The following is a 25,922-nucleotide window of genomic DNA, read 5'->3' as shown; positions in this document are numbered from 1 at the left end:
GAAATCTAGGAAGTCTTTGAGTAATCTTGAAAAGTAAAGGAATACGGTGCAGCTGGTTGTCTCAGTAGGTTAGAACACAGTGCTCTTCTAGCAAGGTTGCAGGTTAGAACAGTGTTCTTCTAGCAAGGTTGCAGGTTAGATCCCCACATGGGCACTGTGAGCTGCGCTCTCCACAACGAGATTGAAACAACTACTTGACTTGGAGCTGATAGGTCCTGGAAAAACACACTTAAAAAAAAATAACAGTAAAGGAATAGTGGTCATATTCTTTTCAGAGCTGAATAGGAATGTGGTGTGATGGCAGAAAGAGGATTAGAGGTTTAACTTTCAATGAATATGTGTGAAGAAAAGGGTACTCATCTGTTTTTTGCGGCTCATAAAAGATTGCCTTTGTTACCACTGTTCTAACTTCTTTTAAAAGAACATTGATGTGAGATGGAGTTTTCATAATATGTATTAAGAGCCTGAAGAATGTTTATGTCATTTCCGTCAGTAATTTCATTTCTAGGAATTTATCCTATGGAACTAATTAGAGATACCCACAAAAATTTACTAACCAAGATATTCATTGCAGCATTTATTTATAATAGCAAAAGATTGGAAACACCATACATACTATTGAATCTAAAGGTTCATGTTAAATTGCAGTGTATCCGTAAAATGGAAAACTATGTAGCTGTTACAAATCATATTCTTAAAGAATATTTAGCGCCTTGAGAAAACAGTTTATTACTAATTGGAAAAAGCAATATGTAAAACTGAAAATGTAGCATAGTATATACCGAGTTAGTATTTTAAAAAAATATTACATAAAGAATAATTTGGAAGAAAAAAATGTGGAATTAACGGGACAGGCACTATACAGATTTGATCTCAGTTACCACAGAACCATGCAAAGCAAAGACACAATTCCAGTGTGCACAGGTTTCAGTTAACAGTCCTGTGCAAAAGCGAGAACTGCCTGTGTTTTTTCCTGTGTTGAGACTATGAGATTTTTTTCCCTTACACTCTGTATTTTCCTAATTTTCTGTAATATACACCTACTTATTTTATAATTAGGATAAGTACTCAGATTAAATTACTTAGTATTTATAATAACTCATCCCAGTGAGCTACTGAATCAACAAACCAAGATTTTCTTTCGTGTGTTTTTCTCTCACATTTACAGGTACTTCAATTCCTAACCAAATAATCTTCTCTAAAGATCCACTACTCTTGATACGTGTTACTATAAACTGAACTGCTCAGATTAGTTTTATTATTGACTAACCAATAGTGACATATTTGTGCTGAGAAACTTCGGTAGAGTTTGTGGTAAGACCCCAGCGTGGGGCAGCAGGAGGGTAGTGCTCAGAGGCAGACTTCCTTTCCCATCATTGTTAGGCCAGCTGTGGCTCCACATCAGGCTCTTGGTGCTTAACACGACTTGAGAAGCTTTGTAGCTCGTAGGCATAGAGCAGTGCACTAGTTAGTAGTCAGGAATCAAGAGTTTGGTTTCATCGTTTGCTATGGGCGGTATAGCGCTCTACTGTCAAACTTTTGGTCATACTGCCTATTGGAATTCTTGGAAGGGTGCTTGTAATGGGAGATGCTTAAAGAGCAGGCCGCAGTGATGCTGGAGGCAGGGTCCGTATTGTCTTTTATTCCTCTAGTTCTCATAAAGTAATTGTATATTAAATATCTGCTTCATGATTCTGGCCAAAACCATTCAAAACTATTCCCCTACTTGTCTTAGACATTTTGCCCTATCTTTTGACCTTATAAGAAGGGCCAGTTTGTAGACATTTCACATTTGAAGCTTAAAAAAATACACTGAATAATGAGACTAGCAAAACTGCTTCAGTTAATAAATACTGTTTTTGCTAATAAGATGGTAGTTTAGTACAGTGTAATTATAAAAAATGAACTTGTTTTACTATAGTGTAATAATGAACATGTTCACAAATCCAACACCTCAGGTTCAGAACCTATTTAGAAAAAAATCACATTGATTACAATAAATCTCAGTTATTGTGACATTGAAATAGCAATTTGCTAAAAATTACTATACCAAGAATCATGGCACTAATATTCAAATTTCACATCATATATTTTTAAAAAATAACATTCTCAAATATTTTTATTGTTGAAAATCAGATATAGAAAGCAAGGACTTTAGCTTTTGCTAACCTAGATAAGACTTTTGAAATGATCATGAACTAAGGGTGGGGTAGGGGGCCAGCCCTCCTAATTCATGCTAGAGATGATGATATTCCCCAGTCTCCTCAATTAGTTATGTGTTTAATAGGTGAGAAAAAATACGACTTTTTTTAAATGTTTTGAGTTAGGGCCCATTGTCAACCTTTTAAGATTTTCACATTTCCCTTTACTATTCTAATATTTACTTTTCAACAAATTTTACACATCCGAGTTGCACTAAGACATCTCAGTGCCCTGGTGAAGCAGAGGGTCTTATTATTAAAGCATTATATTTCTATAAATTCTATCAGATTAAGAGTAAATGAAATGATTTAATGTTGAATTTGAAGCTGTGGCTGACATTGGTATTGATTTCTTATCTGGAATGTGTTTGATTGATGAACTTTATTGGACCTAATTATCAGCTTCAACTATACTGATCCAGCAACCATACCTAGTCACAACACAGTGAACAACCAGACAGTAAGGTTTTTTTTTATTAATAGACTTTTGCATAGCTACAGGTATCACAAAAACTATTCACTTGTAAAGGACAACCTTATGCTCTCATGTAGAAGCAAAGCTTTGTTTATGGTTTCCTAGTTTACTGCAAATGAAAAGGGAGATACAATCAGAGACAGAATATTGTCAAATGACAGATCACAGAGAAAAGACAAAGTGATACAAGAACCTAAAAATCATAGAACTGTAATTGCGTTCTATTTAGTCCTAAGCATATGTCTTCACATATCATTCTAGCCTCTGTCTCTGTAATATATATGTATATATCAGCACAGTATTTAGTCTTTGTAACAATAATTCCGAGAAAATCTAAAGGTATGCTCACTATTTCCTCCTGCTAAGGAGGCAGGAAAGGATATAAATGTATCTTAGAAAGATTGTCACTCAGGAGCATTGTGATAAAAATAAAAGTGAACAGCTGTGATGTCTCAGTATGAGATAGATTTATATGTTCTGACATTGAAAGATGTCTCTTAGAGGTATTATGTGGAAAAACAAATTATGAACAGTATGTATAAGATCCCATTTTTATTAAAAAGGAGAAAAAAAGATTAGTAAATACCTAGAAAAAATCCGAGTGACTCATCTGCAAACTTAATAGTAGTTAAGTCTGGATGATGGGATTACATATGACTGTTTTTTCTAAGTTACATATTTCTATAATGTTTTTAATTTATAAAAATAAGCAGGTATGTCTTTCTTAATCAGAAGAAGCAAAGGTAACAAAATAACCAGCTTAAGAAGGCAGAGAAGTATTTAACACATTTTAGAAAAATTTGGTGCTTGTTTAATGGGTAAGTGAATTTTAAATTTATGTGGAATGTCTCCCACCTTGACAATGCAGATAAATGATTTATTGCTGTACATGAACATCAGGCACTCTTTACAACAAATACTCTGGTTGGGTATCAGTAGCTCCTTTTCTGAACCCTAGTCAATTTCCCCCAACCACTGAAATGAACTTACATATGTCACTATTGGTGGTTTGACAAGATTTTTGTTTCTGTGGCCCTACTCCCCAGTTCTTTGAAATTGTATTTGCTTGTGGTACATAATAAGTGGGAGAATCAGTAATTTTCTCTTACAAGCAAATTTATTTTTCTTTTAAGACTTAGATTTTAAACTACTGGCTGATACTTGAAAGCATAACCATGCTCCTCAGTCCCAGTGTATTGTTTGTAATTGGTCCAATTTATCTGATTCAGGTGCATTGTGGCCAGGTATGAAACCTGAAAGTGGTTTAATTCAGACTCCATCTCCAAGTCAACACAGTGTTCTTACCTGCACGACAGGGTTAACCACAAGCCAGCCAAGCCCAGCACATTATTCTTATCCCATTCAAGGTAAATAGGCATGGTCGTGTGTGTGTGTTTTTTATTATTACTGTTTTTGTTTTTAATTTACCTGTATCTCCAAATAAATTGGATAATACAGGAGCTCTATCCTCTAAAACAGAAGGGGGTGATATGTGCATTTGTGCATGCTTTTTGTGTTGGGCAAACCAGAACCTAGGAGTGTGGTTTGTAAGTAGTTTAGCCTTTGAATGTGAACTGCTTAGTAAATTGAAGCTTTCCCTTTTGCATGTTGGTCTCCAGAAAACCTATCTGTTCTCAGTGGCATTTTGTGCTATAAATGAGCAGAAGACTTCACGGGTTAGAACTTTGCTGACTTCTCTTATATGAAGTCCAAATAGAGTGGAGTGTGAGATGAGTACAGCTTTGTAAGATGTATGCTGCCTTTCTGCTGTGGTTTTGTCCTACCTCTACCCCCATTTACCATTTCTTGCTGAGAATATTTTTCTTGCTCGAAAAGTTCAGTCTTCTTTCTATTTTGTGATGAAAAGCATAGCATTAAAGTTTGAACTCTAGACATCTCTGTCTTCCTGAATTTTTCCTCTAAAAGATTAGAAGTACTATAGGACTATTGGGATGAAGACAAAGAAACTCAAAAGGCACCGTGGAATTAATTCCCTATGCTTCCAAATCCAGTGCAGGCAATTTGTCATTGATCAACATTGCGAATTGTGTCCATGGACCTGCCCTCTCATCTGCCTCTTTTCTCCTGATTTCTCCTAGCTTTTACATTTTATTTCTTATAAAACGGGTGCCCAAGGGGTGAGGGCGGGACAGCAAAAACCAGTCTGAGAGGTACTCTTAAGATGGGAAATTTGGTAATGAAAGAATGATGTTTTGACATAGATTATACTAAACAAAATATTTTGATTTTTAAGTTTTAACTGTTTTCTGTGAAATGACTGAGAACTGCTTGCTCTATTGGGAACAGAACTGGTCACTACATTCTAAGACCTTGCTCAAAGCTATCTTTACCACCTATTGTTTACGAGTCTCCTCTTGTCTTATTTGTCCTTTCTTTGTCCCCTCCCCCTTATTTTTTTCTAAAATTAGAACAAACCAGGAGGAAAAAACTGAAGAAGCAAGACTTTGTCTTCTATTCCCTTTCATTCTTATAAAGTATTTCTCTAGGTTGGTAGGCCTTTTGGATCCAACTACGGGTAACTAGACTTTCCTTTTCCTAAAAAGAAAAGCAAGGGGTTCTCTTTTTTTACGTAAATAACCCTCTCCCAAGGTATAGGACCACTACTTCTCTGTAGTTGTATCTTGAATTTGAGGGACCTAATAGCTGTGATTATTTCTCCCTCCTTGTAAAACAAGGGGAACCACCTTTTAGGGTCTTTTAGGTCTCATTCTTTAAAAGGGTCATGAAAATATCCTTTAAACTCCATTAACCACCATCCTAACTTATCTGTTAGTACATTTTTTTCCCTTTTGGTATATTAACCTGATGTCCCCTCATTTTGCTAATAATGATTATTGCTGGTGTTTATTAAGTGCTCACTATGTTGTTAGCATTGTTTGCAGCAATAGATAGGTGTTACTTATATAATCTTTACAACACGTCTGTGAGGGAAGTACTGTTATTAACTCCATTTTAAAGAAGGGTAACATAAGACACAGAAAAGCAAAGTGACTTGTTCAAGGTCACAGAGTTAGTAAATAATTAAGTCAGGATGTAAGCTGAGCAGTCTGACCCCAGAGCAGTCTGACAATATTTATGATTGTCAATATTGAAGTCATGGTATAAATATCAATCGTTCCACATCTGAGAACCTAGACTGGCAAATACATAAATTAATTTTTCTTCCCTTTTTCTGGTTAACCTATTAGTCCATTTTGTTGTTCATTAGAACTTTGGCACAGAGTAGAAATTAAGGCAGAAGTTCACCAAACTGAATGTCAACTGTAATTGAAAACAAAATTTTTTTAAAGAAGTTCGCCATTATTATGCTAAGTGAAATAAGTCAGACAGCAAAAGTAGAGAACCATATGATTTCACTGATATGTGGGATATAAAACTGAAAACAACAAAGGAACAAGACAAATAAAGAAACAAAAATTCATAGACACAGACACTAGTTTAGTGGTTACCAGAGGGTAAAGGAGAAGGGGTGGTAGATGAGGGTAAAAGGGATCAAATATATGGTGATGGAAAGAGAACTGACTCTGGGTGGTGAACACACAATGTGATATGTAGACGATGTATTACAGAATTATACACCTGAATCCTATGTAACTTTACTAACTGTTGTCACCCCAATAAACTTTAATTAAAAAAAAAATCACTGCACCCGCCTTTCAGCAAGCCGCCCCTCCTATTAAACACCCTCCACGCCCCATTTGAGCTTCCACACCTCCCCTAGGCTGCTCTTTCATGGATATTTTCATCACTCCACTTGAGCTAAAAAAAAAAAAAAAAAAGTTCATTAAATTGATGAATTATTATTATTATTATTATTATTATTATTTTGCCATTTATTCTGAAGAAAAAATTAGTAGAAAACAAGTTGAAACAATGGCTAAAATGAAATGTGAGTGTTATTGGCATTTTTAAATCACCTGGATTCTCCATTTTGAAGATTCTCCTCCACCCCACTTTTCATTTCCTTTAGCCCAGACAAATAATATTCGCTGCCCAGGGCTTGTTCTTCCTTCCCACTATGTAACTACCCAGTCATTCAACAATAAAAACAAAGAGCATTGTATCAGTTTTTTTTTTTAAGTGGTCAACACAGCCATGTCCCCCTCAGCCCACCCCAAAGCATTCTTCAAATGACAACAGCCTATCTTCCTTGGGAAAGTTAGGGAAATTATCTCACAAACCAAATTGCACAGTCTTAATCAACCCTGATCAGAACCTTTAATTTATACCTCAGTGCTCATAAAAACCCTTTGATTAAGTGGGTCTGACTTTTTTATATCAGTCTTTTCCTAGAGTGTCTGTAAGTATGTGACCCATTCTCTGGTTATTTTCTTCAGTTGAGATGGTTTAAATTATTAATAATCAAGTGGCAAAATTAATTACAGAAATTTCAAAATTAATTGTAACTCAGTCTTGACTTTTAATGAATGTTTTTGGTAATGCACAATAGTCTTTCGTTAACCAGATTTGTTTTTTTATAGACTTCATCTTTTAAAATAGTTTTAGAAGTGCTCGCTTCGGCAGCACATATACTAAAATAGTTTTAGATGTATAGAAAAATTGAGCAGATAATAGTTATATATATATCCCCCACCTTGCACACAGTTTCCCATTATTAACATCTTCCGTTAAAATGGAACATTTGTTACAATTAATGAACCAATATTAGTACATTATTATTAACTAAGTCCATAGTTTATTCAAATTTCCTTAGTTTTTACCTGATGTTCTTTTTCTATTCCAGAATCCCATCTAGGACACCGCATTTCACTTAATTGTCATGTCTCCTTAGGCTCCTCTTGACTGTGCAGTTTTTTTAGCCTTTCCTTGTTTTCAATGACCTCGACATGCTATACATGAATTCTACAAATTATACATATACACAAGATGTAACTGAATCCCACCAGTCATTATTGAGCATCGCCTACTATAGGCCAGAATAAGATGGAACTTACAGACTAGTGGAGGAGATAGAAAACAAGCAAGTAAATAAATAAATAGATATTGAAAAGTGCTCTGAGAGGAAAAAGGAATAGATTGCTAGATTGGGAAACAAGAAAGGAGTTAGTTTTAATAGAGGGGTCAGAGAGACTGTCTCTGAGAAGGAGGAGCCAGCACGCTAGGAGGATGAGAAGGACAGGCCAGGGAGAACAATCCAGGCAGAGAGCAATATTGCAAAAATCCTCCAGTGAGAAAGAACCTCTCTTGTTTTGAGTAACTCAAAAGCCAGGGTGAGCAAGGGTGGTGGCGAGACATATAAAATTAAAGGAGTGGGTAGAAACTAAATCTTGCACCAACTTTTATGTGCCATTAACTCTCAGGTTAAGCCTCCAGCTTTGGGGCAATGTCATCTAATTCAACTGTGCCTCTCAATTCTATGACCACAGCCTTCGAGCTCTCTCTATTGACTATGTTACGTGGACCGCTAGTGGGGCATGGTTCTCAGAGAAACTTTGTCTTTCTATGATTTCACGCTCCATTGTCAGAACAGGAGTGGAGACTATGAAAAACAATTGGCTATGCCATTAGCATTTGGAGAGCTAATAGCCTTTAGATATATAACAATAGAAGCTACCACTTGAGTTTTATTTGATCCTCTAAATTTGTACCTTTTGTTACGTATTTTACTGCTGCTGCTTTTATTTTTAAATCTGCAACTGATAAAGAATTGGCAGAGCCCAGATTTGTCATCTTGACTCTACCACTAGCTCTGTGACTGTAGACACATTACTTTAACTCTACTTTGTCCCCATGTTTTCATCTCAAAGCTGGCATTGCAGCAGTAACTGTTCCTTATATCTAATTTGCTTTAATCTCTTCTAAACTTGCTTCTAAGCAGAGTACCCTTGAGGAAAGGAATTTTTAAAATCCCTCTGATTTTGACCAGTACTCTGAAGTTTCTGCTGCTTTGTTCACCTGCCCTGTTGTTAGTGGAGATTTTCCTATTAACTTTCCATCTAGAGGACTTTGTTGTTAATGGACTTAAGTAGTCAGATAGGTCTACCTGATGCTGAACCCTTACAGTGTTTGTGACTGCAGTGGGAACCGTGTCTAAGTCTGCTTATGATACGTGAGCGAGAGGAATTCAGGACCATTACTTCAATTTTAGATAAATTGTCCACCTGAAAAAAGTCTCTGTGGCAAATACTAGTCACTGAGGATTTGATTAAAACCTTGGTGGAATTGTGATAGAAGGGTGTGAAAAACTTAACCCAAATCAAACAGCCTAATTGCTTAGAGAGTACATTTTCACCTGGCCAGAATAATATTTAATATTTTCTGAGTTTTTCCAGGCTCATTAGTAAAATCATTAAATGCTAGATTATGGTTGGGTTTTTTTTTAATCTACATTAATAATCCATTATTTGAGTAGTGCCCAAGAAGCAACTCCAAGCACTTTAGAATTTGGAGGACCAGCTCTCTTTCTCAAAGTAATTATGTTGCATCAGGAAAGGCATAATTTGGGGCAAGTGACAATAAATATCACAGTGTAGGATTTACATGGGGATTTACCAGAGCTCTTGTTTCTACTGATTGTCAGTAGGCCACGTTGCAGGTGAGTCATTTTTCAACTGCCGCAAGAAGATGGACTACAGTCATTTGGTTTATTTTCTGATTTCATTGGTATCATTAGTATGAACCAGAGCATTGTATATGTGTCCTTCTAAGACTTTAGTAGGAATATTGAAGACTCAAGTCAAAACTGGAAAATGTTTGAACTGTTGTATTGAATCAAGTCTAAATGATGGTGTAGCATACAAAAGAGCAAAACAAGTATTTGTTTCTTTTGCTAATGTTCTTTATATCCTTGTAGATGTATTTACTTAGGATGCAATATATTTTTAATTTTTTCTAGCCTTTTACATTATGGCTTTAATATCTCTTAACACTCTCAATCCTATAGCTTCAAGCACAAATGCCAGCCTGATATCCACTTCTTCTACAGTTGCCAATATTCCAGCAGCAGCAGTTTCCAGCATCTCAAACCAGGTACAGTGCTACTTTTGTTCATCCTATTTGATATCGTTCATCTAGCTAGCTCTTCTGTCTTCTTTCCATGGTCAGTTTGCCAATCTAAGAAACAACCAGTGTGAGCTGTGGAGAGACCCTTCTTTGGATGCCCTGAGAACCACGACCCTCGATAGTTTCTCAGGTTACCATCCAGTTTCTCTTATTTCTCTGCTAAGCCTCTCAGTTATACGGTTCTATCTGCTCCTTTATCTACTGTGTGTGTCTCTACCTCCTACCTTGGCCCTTCTAGTAAGCTCCATGAGGATAGGGATTTATTTTTCTATTTCATTCACTTATATATTCCTACAGTTCAGGAAAATGCACTCACATTAAAGGCACATAATAAATATTTGTAGAATGAATAAATATTGCTTCCACTTTTTTATTTAGCCACTCATTCCCTTGTGATCTTGTCTTGATCACTGTTCTGTTAACTCTTTATGCTTAGATCACTGATAACATTTTCAGTGTTTTAAGGTTTTTTTGTTTTTGTTATGTTTTATTTGTTGTTTCTCTGCCACAATTAGTATTATCAACTACTGTCTCCATGGATTTTTGTGTGTGTGGCTACAATTAACATACTACTATCCTGGTTCATTTTTTATGTTTGACTGTTCTTGCATTTGTTCATTCTTTTAATTCACAAATACCGAGTTCCTACTATGTACCTGGCACTCTTCAGAAGATGTCTCTCTCCCCTACTTTCTTAGCTTTTCTTTTTGATCCTGTCTTCTATCATGGACGGCCTCTGTTTGGTTTTCCACATGTTTTTTCATCACCAGGAATATTTAACCATGTTCACAATATCCATTTGCAACCTTTGAAATAAAGATCTAGTCCTAACCTTATGATAGCTATAGGCTTCCTGCTGATTGATGGACATTTTCTCTGTAATGTCCTATTTCCTTAAGTTTACCATATCTAAAACCAGCCTTTCATTTCACCCTTTCTTCTGTCTCCTTATCCTCCAAAAGTAAAACCACTTTTTCCTATGACTTCTCAATTCTTGTCAATGACGCCATTTTTAAATAAACTTAGGCCTAAAATCAGACCAGCTATCTTTGGGTTTTTTCCTCACCCCTCCCTAATCTAGCCATTTCTGGAATTCTTTCTTTTTCATTTTTACTGTCATTTCCCACATTTTGGGTTTTTTTCTTCTTTAATCCTGATTTACTATGTTTAACTGTTCATCTCATCTCCCATTTTTTGCTGTTTCTCTACCCATTTTCTAAAACATTATCTGATTTTCTCCAAATGCCACTTTTTATCCTGTCACTCACTTGCTCTAATCTTTTTGTATTTTTATTTGTTGGTTTGAATTTCATAGTCCCCATTTCCTGCCCCCCCCTTAAGCTATATACCAATTGCCTAAAGAATCCAAGTCATATTCCTTAACCAGTTATTCAAGCCTACAGAGATCCTTTCTTTCAACCAGACTCAACATCTCTGGCCCCTTGATAGAACCTTTTCAGAGCCTATTCATGTTCTTATCCTCTCTGCCTATTTACCTCAGAAAGCTCCCTGACTACCACAATCTCTCATGATAGTTGTCATCCTCTGTATTTCATTCATTTGACATATAATTTATTGCCAACTTGTTAGAAAATTTTTTTTCTTCTCTCCTGCTAAATTTTTAACTCTCTTGAGTGCAGCTAGTATGACATTCTTTTCTTTAATGTTCCCTTTTCCCATCTATACCCACACACTCACCACACTGTGAATTATATTTGGCTTATGATAGATCAGTATGCTTTATAAATAATTGGTCTGATCAGTTAGCCCCTTCCTACTTGTCACATCAGTATCAGTGGGGTTCTTTTTAAGGTGTGTTTATGAGCTGAGCATTATACCCATTTTTTACTGCTTTATTAAGGTATAATTGAAATACAGTAAACTGCACAGATTTAAATGGTACAATTTGATAAGTTTTGACATGTATGTGCCTTTAAAACCACCAAAGTTCCCTCAGAATATTTTTTAAAAACTTCATTGTTAAAGAAAAATTGATTATTTTAAAAAGAAAGAGATAACTCAGTTTTTAAAGTGGAAACTTTATTTTATTTTTTTATTTTTTAAAGATTTTATTGGGGAAGGAGAACAAGACTTTATTGGGGAACAGTTTGTACTTCCAGGTCTTTTCCAAGTCAAGTTGTTGTCCTTTCAATCTTAGTTGTGGAGGGCGCAGCTCAACTCCAGGTCCAGTTGCTGTTGTTAGTTGCAGGGGGCGGAGCCCACCATCCCTTGCAGGAGTCGAGGAGTCGAACTGGCAACCTTGTGGTTGAGAGCCCTCGCTCCAACCAACTGAGCCATCTGGCCACCTGGGAACTGAGCGGCAGCTCATTGACTTCATTCTAGTTGTGGAAGGCACAGCTCGCTGGCCCATGGGGGAATCGAACCAGCAGCCCCGTTGCCCAGAGCTCATGCTCTAATCAACTGAGCCATCCGTCCGCCCCTAAACTGGAAACTTTAATGTAGGATATGTGACTTTTTTTGTTTAAGCTCTTATGTTCTTAGAAGCACTACCATCTAGTGCAGTGGTTTATAAACTTCTTAAAGATTAGAATCTTTCGTACAGGAATTCCATGTAGAGATTTATCCAGAAATTCAGTAAATAAATAGAAAAATAAAAAAAGAGCTGCTATAGTAGAAAAAGGGACACTGTGTATAGAGTGCCTGGGACCCTTCCCTCTCAGCCTTCCCCTCAGCCCAAAGACAGCCCCTGAGGCATATCCTCTTGACTCTTAGTTTTCCAACAGAATGTATTTTGAACATTATTTGTTTAGGTAGAAGATATAGATAGGTAAATGAGAAGTCAAATTAATATTTTAGAAAAATAATTATAAATAAGAGGGACCTGAAACTCTCTTGTGTTGAAATTAATGTTATGCTTCTTCTAAGAGTCTCGTTTTCCTCCCTTACTCCCCTTGGCCCACAGGACTATCCCACCTATACTATCCTTGGTCAGAGTCATTACCAGGCCTGCTACCCCAGCTCCAGCTTTGGAGTCACAGGCCAAACTAACAGTGATGCTGAGAGTACCACGTTAGCAGCAACCACATACCAAACAGAGAAGCCTAGTGTCATGGTACCTACACCTGCAGCACAGAGACTTTCCTCTGGTAAGCATCACAGCTCTAAAAACTTTGGCTTGACGGCACTTCATCCAACAGGTGATGGTGAAGATTATTTTCTTCTGGTCTAAGTCACTGTTACCAGGCTACTGGCTTTCCCTCTCAGAAGAATTTAAACATTGGAACTGGACAACAATGTGTCATTGACAGGCGGAATGTAATACCTGATGCTGTGAACAGAAAAGTTCCAAGAATGAAAAGACTATGTATGACTCCCACTCCGCCCTCCTTATACCTTTCACATGATTGTCACAGGGAACTTCAGAATCATGGCACATTTTATAAAAGTTGGAGGACTCGGCTTTAGTCTGTGCATATTACGTACTTAGCCTCAGAGCAGTAGTTCTTAACTTTTTCTGTGTCATGGATCCCTTTAAGATTTTGAGGAAAGCTATAGCCCTTTTCCCCCAAAGAAATACATAAAATTTAACCTACAAATTTAAATCTGTATATTTAGCTTTGAAATGTATCAATGAATTATGTCAAAATTAAAAATAAAAAACCCCGACATAAAGGTTTTATACACACATTCAATAAACATATGCACATACTTTTTATTTATTTCTATTTTTAATGAGAATTTGGTGGTTTGCTGTCATTACATGTAACTTGAAGAAGGACTGTTTATTGTTATTAGTACTGATGCATTTTTAAAAACTGCTTTTTATCAACTAAAGCAGTTTTCTGTGCATCTTGTCTTTACCAGTCTTCTGAGTAAATGGACATACAGATGGTCACTGCTTCAAACTTACATAACTTTGAAATAATTACATGTACTGATGCCTTAGTTTTGAATTCATTTTTCTAAATATCTTTGTTCTTCATAACAATTTTAACTTAAAATAATGGAAAATTTCAAACATAGACAGAAGTTGTCAGAATAGTATAATGAACCCTTATAATTCCATCATCCATTTTCAACAGTTAACAACTCATAGGCAATATTATTTCAGCTATACTTCATCCAATTTCCTTCCCAAATTCCAGGCATCATATCTTTAAAAGATAAATACCCGTTAATATAACCCGCAATGCATCTAAAATAATCCAACAATAATTCTTTAGTATCTATCATAAAATGCCAAAGGGTGTTCATATTTCCAATTTTCTCATAAATATTAGTTTTGTTTTTCTTTTTACATTTTGTTTAAATTAGGATCCATGTAAGCTCCGTATATTGTGATTGGTAGATATGTACTTTGTGTCTCTTTTAACCTATAAATCGCCCCATCTCTTTTTTAAATTTCCCCTTGTTGAAGAAACCAGATTGTTTATTCCGTACCATTTCCCAGTCTGAATTTTGCTGATTACATTCTTACAGAATAGTGTAACATGTTCTTCTGTCTTCTGTATGTTATTGTAAATTGGTAAGTGGATCTAGAGCAATCTTTTTCAACTAGAGGTGATTTTGCACTGTACGCACACGTGTGCTCGCACATACATACACACACACCCTTAGACATTTGGCAATGTATGGAAACATTTTTGGTTGTCACACTGGGTGGGGTTGCTACTGGCATCTAGTGGGTAGAAGCCAAGGATGTTGCCTAACCAGTATCCTACAATGTGCAGGATAGCCCCACACAATAAAAATTATCTGGTCCAAAATGTCAATTGTGCCAAGTTGAGAAACTTTGATCTAGAAACTTGATCAGATTCAGGTTCGGTTCTTTTTTTTTGGGGGGGAGGGGTGGTGCAAAACAACTTATGTGCTCATTCGTGGGGAGGCAGGTATATAAATTCTAACTCTTTGTGATGTTAGGACCTGTTAATGCTCAGTGCCTAGGTCTACATTCCCAAGTTGTTTAGATAAAGTTTGGTTTTCCATTCTTTATCCCTGCAATATGATTTTTTTTAAATTAAAGTTTATTGGAGTGACAATTGTTAGTAAAGTTACATAGATTTCAGCTGTACAATTCTGTAATACATCATCTATATCTCACATTATGTGTTCACCACCCAGAGTCAGTTCTCTTTCCATCACCATATATTTCACCCTGTTTACACTCTTCTAGAACCTTCCCTCTCCCCTTTACCCTCTGGCAACCACTAGACTATTGTCTAGGCCTATGAGTTTTTGTTTCTTCATTTGTTTGTCATGCAATGTGATTCTTAAGGGCAGAGAACCTGCTGACCTTCCTGCTCTGGTTCATACAGCCTGTGACTACGGGCAATAAATGTCTTGCTTTTACTTTCCAGGAGACCCTTCTACAAGTCCATCTTTGTCCCAGACTACACCAAGTAAAGATGCGGATGACCAGTCCAGGAAAAACATGACTGGCAAGAACCGGGGCAAAAGGAAAGCTGATGCCAGCTCTTCCCAGGACAGTGAATTGGAAGTATGGGAAGAAACTCATTTGAGTTACCTACTTTGGTTTTGTTTTTCTCATTTCTTAAGTTTATCAAACTTATATCTGAAATTCATGGGATAATATGGTACTGTGATTTGCATTTCCTTAATGACTAATGTTGAACCTCTTTTAATGTGTTTGTGGTTTTATGTTGTGTGCCCTTTAATTCCTGAGCAATAGGAACTGAACTGGCCACATGAGCCAAGCTGCTGCTGAGCTCCCAGATGGCTCAGTTGGTTGGAGCGCAGGCTCTTAACCACAAGGTTGCCGGTTCGATTCTTCAACTCCCACAAGGGATGGTGGGCTACACCCCCTGCAACTAACAACAACAACTGGACCTGGAGCTGAGCTGCACCCTCCACAACCAAGATTGAAAGGACAACAACTTGACTTGGAAAAAGTCCTGGAAGTACACACTGTTCTCCAATAAAGTCCTGTTCCCTTCCCCAATAAAATCTTTTTAAAAAAGAAAAGAAAAAACTGAACTGGCCAAGTGAAAAGAGAAATGCAAAACACTTTTCTATATGCCCATAACTTACCATATCATTTCAGATGCTTTTACCAAAAGCATCAAAAAAGCTTTTCTAAAAAACTTTTTAAGGGAAAGAACAAACTGTTCTCTGTATTCCAGAGGAGAACAGAAAGAACAATATGTCATATTTAGAAAGGAGAGAGTGTCACAAGTAATGTCATACTGTTCTCCATTTAAAAATCTCAAAGTAAAATGAGAGGACTAGAGTGCTTTAGCCCAAGTTTCTGTGAAACATGGAACCAGATCTGATAACTTATTGAGATTTCCATTCACTTCTGTGGTTAAGCATTTTAGGAATTTACTGTGGACAAACATTTGGCTTCTTATTAAAAAGACTAGATAGTTATACAAAATACTAATAATAGTGAAGTTTTGATATTAATCCTTTTTTCTTTTTTTCAATTTTTCTATAATATAATCATTTAATAAGGGGGAAAAGCTATATTTAAAAATGAGGCCACTGATAGGTGTGTTCTTAAGACATAGGTAATTTGAGGCTGTATTTGGAGTCTCTCTTTCCCTTTGTTCTTGGGGAAAGAGAAAGGGAAGGGGAGAGGGAAGGGAAATATAAAGTTCTGATATATTTCATGGGAAAACTGAGACCTCACTCATTTTTTTAAATTGTGGTAACATAATATTTACCATCTTGAAGTGTGTAATTCAGTGGCATGAAATATATTTACAGTGTTGTTTAATTGTTACCACTGTCTACTTCCAGAACTTTTTCATGATCCTAAACAAAAACTCTACCCATTAAACAATAACTCCATTCTGTCCTCGCACTAGCCCCTAGTAACCTTTATTCTACTTTCTGTCCTTTGAATTTGCATATTCTAGATATCTCATAAAAATGGACTCATACAATATATATCCTTTTGTGTCAGGCTTATTTCACTTAGCATAATGTTTTCAAAGTTCATCATGTTGTAGCATGCATCAGAACTTCATTCCTTTTTATGGCTGAAGAATATTCTGTTGTATGTAATATACCACATTTTGTTTTTCCATCTGTTGATGGACACTTGGGGTTTTTTCACCTTTGAGATATTGTGAATAATTCTGCTATGAACACTGCTATACAGGTTATCTCTTTGAGTCCCTCTATTCACTTATTTTGGGTGTAATCGTAGGAGTAGATTTGCTGGATCATATGGTAATACTATGTTTAACTTTTTGAGGAACCACCAAAATGTTTCCATAATGGCCACACCATTTTACATTCCCACCAGCAATGCATGAGGGTTCCAATTTCTCCACATCCTCATCAACACTTATTTCCCATATTTTTGATAATAGCCTTCCTGATGAAGGTGAAGTGGTATCTCATTGTGGTTTTGATTTGCATTTCCTTAATGACTAATAATGTTGAATATCTTTTCATGTGTTTATCAGCCATTTGTATATTTTCTTTGGAGAAATTTCTGTTCAAATCCATTGCCCATTTTTTAATTGGATTTTTGTTGTTGTTGAGTTTTAGGAATTCTTTATATGTTCTAGATACTAATCTTTAAACAGATATATGATATGCAAATATTTTCTCCCATTCTGTGGGTTGTCTTTTCACTGTCTTGATGATATCCTTTGATGCACAAAAGTTTTAAATTTTGATTAAGTTCTATTTTTCTTTTATTGCTTCTGCTTATTATAACTAAGAATACAAGATTCTTAATATATTCACCTATGTTTTCTGTTAAGAGTTTTATTGTTTTAGCTCTTAAATTTAGGTCTTTGATCTGTATTGAGTTAATTGTGTATGCTGTAAAGGAAGGCTCTAATTTTACTCTTTTGCACATGGATATCTAATTTTCCCAACACCTGTTGTTGGAAAGAATTTCCTTTACCCAGAGAATGGTCTTGGTACCCTTGTCAAAAAAATTGATTGAGCAGATATGGCAGGGTTAATTTCTGGGCTCTCTCTTCTATGTCATTGGCTTATGTGTCTATCCTTATGCTACCATGTTTCCCGAAAATAAGACCTAGCCGAACAATCAGCTGTAAAGCGTCTTTTGGAGCAAAAATTAGTATAAGACGCAGTCTTATTTTACTATAATATAAGACCAGGTCTGATATGATATGATATGATATAATATGGTATGATATGATACCAGGTCTTATATTAATTTTTGCTCCAAAAGAAGCATTAGAGCTGATTGTCCGGCTAGGTCTTATTTTCGGGAAAACAGGGTAGTACCACATTGTTTCGATTACTGTAGCTTTGTAGTAAGTTTTGAAATCAGGAAGTGTGAGTCTTCCAAGTTTGTTCCTTTTCGAGATCATTTTGGCTATTTGGGAACCCTTGAGGTTCCATTTGAATTTTAGGATGCGTTTTGCTATTTCTTTAAAACACACTGTTGTAATTTTGATAGGGGTTGCTTAGATTTTGTATTAGGTTGGTGCAAAAGTAATTGCAGTTTTTACAATAGTTTTTAACCTTTTAAACTGCAATTACTTTTGCACCAACCTAATAGATTCCTTTGGGTAGTATTGTCATCTTAATGCTAAGTCTTCTCTCCATGAACATGGGATGTTCCATTTGTTTAGGTCAGTCTTCTTTCATTACCATCAGCAGTGTTTTATAGTTTTCAGTGTACAAGTCTTTCACCTCCTCAGTTAGATTTATCATCAGTAAGTATTTTATTACTTTTGATGCTATTGTAAATAAAACTGTTTTTCAAATTCCTGTTAGGATTGTTTATTGCAAGTGTATAGAAATACAACTGATTTCTGAATTCATTTATTAGCTCTAACAACTTTTTTGTGGGTTCTTTAGTATTTTTTATGTATAAGACCATGTCATCTGCAAACAGATGATTTTACTTCTTCCTTTCCAATTTGGGTACCTTTTTTCCCTTTTCTTGCCAAATTATTCTGGCTAGAATTTCCAGTACCGTGTTGAATAGAAGTGGTGAAAATGGGCATTGTAGCCCTGATCTCAGGGGTAAAACTTTCAGTCTTTCACCGTTAAATACGATGTTAGCTGTGGGTTTTTTCATGTGTGGCCTTTAGTTAATGTTGAGAAAGTTCTTTCTATTTCTAGTTTATTGAGTGTTTTTATCATGAAAGTGTGTTGAATTTTGTCAGGTGCTTTTTCTACATCAATTGAGATGACCATGTGGGTTTTTTCCCTCTATTTTATTACTGCACTTTATTACATTGATTTATTTTTGTATGTTGATCCATCCTTGCATTCTGAAAACAAATCCCACTTGGTCATGATGTATAATTCTTTTAATGTGCTGCTGAATTTTGTTTGCTAGTATTTTGTTGAGGATTTTTGCATCAGTGTTCATAAGTATGTTGGTCTGCAGTTTTCTTTTCTTGTAGTGTCTTTATCTGACTTTGGTATCAGGGTAGTGCTGGCTTCATAGACTGAGTTAGGAAGTGTTCTTCCCTCCTCTTCAACTTTTTGGAAGAGCTTAGGAAGGATTGGTTAATTCTTCTTTAAATGTTTGGTAGAATTTACCAGTGAAGACTTCTGGTCGTGGGCTTTTCTTTTTGGGATGTTTTTGATTAACAATCCAACTACCTTACCAGTTAAAGGTCTATTCAGAATTTCTATTTCTTCTTGAGTCAGTTTTGACATTTTGTGTATTTCGAGGAATTTGTCCATTTCATCTAGGTTATTTGTTGGTGTACAACTGTGCGTAGTATTCTCTTATATTCCTTTTTATTTCTGTAAAATTAGTAATAATGTTTATTTCTGATTTTAATAATTTGAATCTTCTCTTTTTTCTTAGTCAATCTGGCTAAAAATTGTCAATTTGATAGACCTTTTCAAAGAACCAACTTTTAGTTTTATTGACTTTTCTCTATTATTTTTCTACTTTCTGCTTTATCTCCATTCTAACTTGTATTATTTCCTTCCTGCTGGCCTTTTCTAGTTTCTTAAATTGTACAGTTAGGTTATTGATTGAGATCTTACTTCCTTTTTTTAAGATATATACTTACAGCTATGAATTTCCCTCTTAGCACTGTTTTTGCTGCATGCCATACATTTTGTTGTGTTTTTATTTTCATTCATCTCAAGGTATTTTCTAATTTCATTTGTGATTTCCCCTTTGAGCTTTGGTTAAAGATTGTGTTGCTTAATTTTCACGTTTGTGAATTTTTCCAGTTTTCCTTCTGTTACTGATTTCTTGTTTCCTTCCATTGTAGACTGGAAAAGATGTTCACTCATTACTTTTTGTATTTTCCTTCCTCAGCGGGTATTTCTGTGGGACTTGGATGAAACCATCATCATCTTCCACTCCCTTCTTACTGGATCCTATGCCCAGAAGTATGGAAAGGTAATTTGAGTCTTTCTTCCTTTGTTACAACTGTCCCTCTCCTGCTATATGGGCAGGTATCCCAGATCACTTTTGCTGCTACCTCTGTCTTACCCTGTTGACCTTTCACTTTCCATCTTAAACTTTACCTGATGGCTTGTACCAGGCAGGCCACATGGTCAGGGATAAAGCTAGAGACTAGACCTAGGAGGAGAGCTAAAAGCCGAAGTTGTTTGAGAGTGGTGTTTTGTATAGACAAAGTATGGAAATGATGCTCAAAACAGAGTGGAGTCTCAAGATTTTATATTCCAAAGTCTGATCTATTACCCCTTAAGTCACTTTTAACAGCCTAAAATGAGCATTTCATCTAGCTGATCATATGCCACATATGTAAATTAAAAATATAGATAAAATATATTTCTAAAATAGATTACATACCTTCTTAAACTAAATATACCAAGCAGAAGTTAACGTGTTTAGTCATCAATATCAACATTAATTTTAATAGTGGGATGAACTGTTTTTGAGCTATTGCCTATATATTTCTATACTAAATTACCTCCAGGCTCTTATTTTCCAGTTTCTATTAATAAATTTTATGAAAATATCGACTTCCTTTGCTGTCTTACTACCAGTTGTTTCTTATTGTCTCTAATATTTCTGTTAGAAGTATTTTCCACAGGCTTTTAGTATATACACTGGCAAGCTCATACGCTATATAGCTAGGCTCTTTATAAAATATATAAATAAGAGCATACAACCTCTAAATGAAGACCTCCTTCGTTATTCATTTTAAAGCTAAATGCATTGGAAAAAATAAAAAAACTAAGTGCATTGTTTTTCCTGCAAATATTTTGACTCTTCAGCCTTTGTTTACTTATTTCCTAGTTGTTGAGATGGTCAGATAACTGACTTCTGATGTTATCGTGTGTGTGTGTGTGTGTGTGTAGGTGTACATGTGCACAGGTACACACATGAAGAAAAGATAATGAGAGTTACAATGGCAATCTTTTAGCAATAGAAATTCTCCTGAAACAGGGTATTTCCCAAAAAAAATAAGTGGGTTTTCTAAGTTTTCTTTTAAGTGGGTTTAGTTTTGTAGAAACTAAAGTCCTGAAATTTTTAACTTTTCACAATCCCACATTCTTATAGTTGTGAAATTGCATCAGTAATAGTTAGAAGCACTTGTGTGGGTCTGTGGTGTTTTGGCCATGACCCAAAATAATGTTGAAATATTTAAAGATCAGAACCAGTGCTGTGAGTTCCAAGTCAAGCAAATTTTTCTCTTACTGTTTTCAGGACCCAACAGTAGTGATTGGCTCAGGTTTAACAATGGAAGAAATGATTTTTGAAGTGGCTGATACACATCTATTTTTCAATGACTTAGAGGTAAGCATCTTAAATTGTTTCTGTGCTTCAGTGAAACATTTTGCTCAATGACTATATATCAAGCTTGTGCTTATTGTATTTAGAGGCAGTGTGGTTAGACTGGGTGGGCATGGAGAGGCCAGCTGGCCACTTGAACCTACAAGTCTTGTAGGAATAGTTCCTTAGTTAGATCACCACAGCCTTGGTCTGGCCCTCATTTTTATTGTCTCAAAAATTTGATTTTTGTTATGGAAGTGATCTAGCTCTAGGGGAAATGCCAACCCGTTAGGCAAAACACAGATGCCTAAACCAACATTCCAATTTATTCATATATACTAAAAATGTATGTATGAGGTGGGTTTGATTATTTGTACTCTTAATTACACTTGACTGTTCAATTTTACCTTCTTAAAAGATAATCTCTTGATTTGTCAGATCTATAAATGGCTGCTTTAACTCATTGTATTTTATGCATGCTTACTTTCCATGTATAGGTTAGCCTTGATATCCAGAATCATTTTATACTTAAGTAGAAAGAAAACCAGGAAAGACTGAGAGCTTCTTGGTGAATTTTTTTGGCTTTGACATTTGAGTTCACCTTTGAGGTGAATATGGTGTAGTGGAGAGAACACAGAACTGGGAGTCCGAAAGCCAGAGTATGAGTCCCAAGTTAAGCATGTTATCTCCCCATGCTGGGCCCCAGTTACGCAGTTATCCTACACAAGAAACTAATAACTGTTTCTGGGGAGGGGAATGCGTTGCCAGGACACAGGTTCGGGAAGGAGCAGATTTGTCACTTCATGTCCTTTTGAATTTTGAACCATGTACCACATATCTTACCTAGTTTTTGAAATAGTGAAAATTTTAAAGTAAAATAAAATAGCATTTTATAACATAAAGTAATCCTACTCCTTTTAAAATACAATCTAGTTCTACTCAACAGACCATTCTCCAACAAATTAATAGGGCTTTAAATTCCAATACCTTTATGTAAGCTCCACAGTGCTTTATTTTTTTCCTCAACTTCACACGTTGATAAGTTAGGACATCAAAGTTTTTATTCAGCAAACATTTATTGAAAACCTACTATGTGCCAATAATTATTGCCAAATTGTATTTGTAATGATTTTCTAGACATAGTCCTCACTCAGGACTGAAAGTTCTGTGAAGAATTTGACCTGAATGTGTTCCTGCCCCCCAGGTCAGTGGTTCTCAACTTTAGGGGGCATAAGAATCACCTGGGGACCTTGTTAAAAATGAAGATTCTAGGACTTCATTCCCAGAAATTCTGTTCAAATAGGTCTGGGGTGGACCCAAGAATATGCATTTTTAAAAAACTTCCCCAGAGGATTCTGATGCAGGTGGACATTACACCACTGCCCTCTGTGGTGTCAGAGGAGTCAATCTGTTACAGTTAGGCAGTGGGTGGCATTTTGTATCAGTAGCAGCATGAGCTTGGTGGAAAGAACCTTGGATTTGAATTAGAAGACCCAGGCTCTTTCTAGTTTCTTTCTACCACTCACTAATTGTATGACCTTGGGTAAATCTTTTCATCTCACTTTTAGAACATGAGGAGATTGACTTAGATGACCTCTTCTGAGTACCAAGTTTGAATTTATCGTGTTTCCCCAAAAATAAGACCTCACCGGAAAATAAGCCCTAGCATGATTTTTCAGGATGACATCCCCTGAACATAAGCCCTAATGTGTCTTTTGGAGCAAGAATTAATATAAGACCCGGTCTTATTTTTCAGGGAAACATGGTGTAAATTTCTGTTTCATTCTCAATTTTGATACCACACTCTACCAGCATCTGTTTCATCTGCAAAAATGTATTGGTACATGCTGCATCAGGGTACTGGACTAGACTAGAGGGGTACAAAGGAGATGTAAGATATGGGTCATGCCATAAGAAGCCTACAGGTAAATGGAACTTTCAGTCTAATGGAGAATATAGACATACCCAGCACTATAAGGAGCCTGTGCTTATACCCATGAGCTATTAGAAAAATGAACTGTTGAGATAAGAGCATAACTGAGGGTTGGGATAATAAGGAAGATTTCATGAAGACCATGGGACGTGACTTAGGTCATAAAAGAAGTTGGACAGCAAAGAGGGTGAGAGCGACCCTCCTCACATAAGAGAGACAGACCATAAGGTATTTCATCATCCCACTGTTTGTGATATTTGTGCCACATATCATGGTGGTAATAGTACTTTTACTCACTGGATTGAATAGTGCGTGGTTTTGTCTTTTAACAGGAGTGTGACCAGGTGCATGTGGAAGATGTGGCTTCTGATGACAATGGCCAAGACTTGAGGTGATAAAAACAATGATGTCTTAAACATCCGTGCACCTGTTCTGCACAAGACACTGTCTAGGTTAGAGGAAAACAAAGATGAAAAAGACAGCCTTAAAAGAGCTCACAATCTGTTAGAGGACACAGAAACAAACATAGTTAACGATGACATGCGGTATAAGAAGGTGACAATAGAAAATGTGATGGAGCACAGAAAAGAAAGCAATTTTGTGGATTTGGGGAGCAGATGGTTGCTACATTGGAGCGGCCTTCTCAATGCAATAGAATTTGAGTATGACCTTGAAGAACCGGTAGCAATGATGGGATAAGGAAAAAAGCCTTCCAAAGTAAGGAATACACTAGTTTCTGTTCGGCTAGATTTTCAGTCAGGAGGAGTGTGCTTACAGACTGTTTAGTTTTAGATACAAATAAGCACCAGGAATTTCACCAAGGAAATTAATCAAGGGGGTCTGATGCTGTCAGGAATAGCCCTATGGAAGACAGTCCTAAACATTATATAACAGTGAATGCCAAAGGAGGTCTCAGTGGCAACATACTTGCTCAGTGTCCTCATTTGTCTCTTGGCTACTCTACTGTCTTCCAACTCAGTAATCTTAGCTAAGAACAATCCAAAAATTTATCTAGCTTATATTTAAAGCCTTTTAGAAAAAAGACTGGCACGTATCTTTTCGTGTTAATTTGTTTTGATGTTCATCCCTTTTAATAGGCAAAAAGTTCTTCCCTGTGTCTACCCTAAAATTGGTCCGTCCATGAACTCTCAAATCTAGAGGAGAACTCAACATATCACTTAGTAAGGACCTAATCCTGTAGTGCTGACAAGTATTGAAAGGTGTTGCCTCAGGCATAGGGTCCAGTGGTGCACAGCCATGGAAAGCACCTTTCATTCTTATGCGAGTTTGCTGGTGTTTTAAGTAAAAGGCCTGGTTTTTTAAGGAAAAGGCCTGGTCTAAAGCAGTTTATGATTCACTCAGAACCCTAGTTTTTTATTGTTTTTTTTTCTCTCTTACTTGTGTGGCTAACCAATAATTATCTACCTAATGTTTTGACATTTATTTTCTTAAATATAGAATCTCACACTTATTGAACTCTATTTTGACTTTTGATTGAACTTAGTTGTCTCTAGTTCTGTTAGTCATTTTTAAATCTTTACTTAGGAAAGTAACTATACAGGCATACCTCATTTTATTGCACTTCACTTTACTGTGCTTCTTAGAAGTGTTTTTACACATTGATCACGACTCATTTTATTGCAACATTCACTTTATTGCAGTGGTCTGGAACTAAAACCACAATATCTCCAAAGTATGGCTGTATTGGTTATCTATTGCTGTATAACAAATTACCCCAAAACTTAGTAGCTCAAAACAATAAACATTTATCATCTTATAGTTTCTGGGAGTCAGAAACTTGAAAGTGATTTAACTAGGTAGTTAGTTCTGAATCAGTGTCTCTTGAGATTAAAATCACGATGTTGGCTGAAGCTAAAATCATCTGAGGGCATGATTGGAGCTGGAGGACCTGCTTCTCACCTCTCTCACATGTGGCTGACAACAGGAGGCCTCAGTTCGCATTATGTGTGCCTCTGAGTGTTATGTGACAGCTGGCTTCTTTCAGAGCAAGTGCTCCAAGAGGGAGCAGGAGAAGCCTAGTCTCTGATTCTCACACCATCGCTTCCACTACGTTCTATTTACTTTCAAATACAGTCCATACCCAAAGGGAGCAGAATTAGAAGAGAGGAATATTAAAGAATTTGTGGACATATTTTAAGGCCACCACAGTGACCCACGAACTTAATAAACTAGCCAACAAATCACTGAAGAAGAACATGCCCATTACCTTACTTTTATTAGTATTTTGGGTTATTTCCTTCCTTTTTTTTTTACATAGTTGCAGTCATTGTGTGTGTATGTGTGTTTGTGTGCCCAAAAAAGTATATTCTGGGTTTTTTTCACTGTAAGCTATTCCATCATTAATGAAATGATGCTCTATCCCAAGCCAGCCTCTAGGAGCTGCTGGTGCTTGAATTGTACCTGCCTCTCTTTCCCTCCTCTCCATCCTTTCTTTTATAGAAGTAATGGGGTGAGATAGAAGATTGGTGAGAAACTGACATACAAAGATGAAGGGAAAAGATCATTGAAGCCATTACCTTTAATGTCAGATGTCAGGAATAGGACAGAGAGTCCCAGATGGCATTCATCCAAAAACTCCTTGCGGTAGAGGTTTTAATTTTCATTATCCTCTCTCTG

The 25,922-nt window shown here is 36.2% G+C and overlaps 1 protein-coding gene and 1 long non-coding RNA gene across 3 annotated transcripts in view; one reads left to right on the top strand and one right to left on the bottom strand.

Moving 5' to 3' along the window:
* EYA3 (EYA transcriptional coactivator and phosphatase 3) overlaps positions 1-25,922 on the top strand; it is an 89,272-nt gene that overhangs the window by 48,654 nt on the left and 14,696 nt on the right. The window contains exons 7-13 of one of the 2 annotated variants that reach the window (XM_033113237.1): positions 3,906-4,043; positions 9,602-9,687; positions 12,644-12,827; positions 15,039-15,178; positions 19,925-20,008; positions 21,287-21,376; positions 23,618-23,676. In XM_033113237.1, coding sequence (XP_032969128.1) covers positions 3,906-4,043; positions 9,602-9,687; positions 12,644-12,827; positions 15,039-15,178; positions 19,925-20,008; positions 21,287-21,376; positions 23,618-23,676 — 781 coding nt within the window. The remainder of the gene's footprint in view (positions 1-3,905; positions 4,044-9,601; positions 9,688-12,643; positions 12,828-15,038; positions 15,179-19,924; positions 20,009-21,286; positions 21,377-23,617; positions 23,677-25,922) is intronic. The other variant, XM_033113238.1, reaches the window with a different exon arrangement.
* On the bottom strand, positions 6,410-25,920 carry LOC117026487 (uncharacterized). The gene is made up of 3 exons (XR_004423784.1): positions 25,823-25,920; positions 23,583-23,733; positions 6,410-6,456 (listed from the first exon to the last, which is right to left on the bottom strand). It is a non-coding gene; the product is annotated as an uncharacterized LOC117026487 (long non-coding RNA).

This window comes from Rhinolophus ferrumequinum, chromosome 9, assembly GCF_004115265.2.
Source record: "Rhinolophus ferrumequinum isolate MPI-CBG mRhiFer1 chromosome 9, mRhiFer1_v1.p, whole genome shotgun sequence".
Taxonomy (NCBI): domain Eukaryota; kingdom Metazoa; phylum Chordata; class Mammalia; order Chiroptera; family Rhinolophidae; genus Rhinolophus; species Rhinolophus ferrumequinum.
The sequence above is the reverse complement of the archived record's forward strand: the minus strand, read 5'-3'. Positions and strand labels throughout refer to the sequence as shown.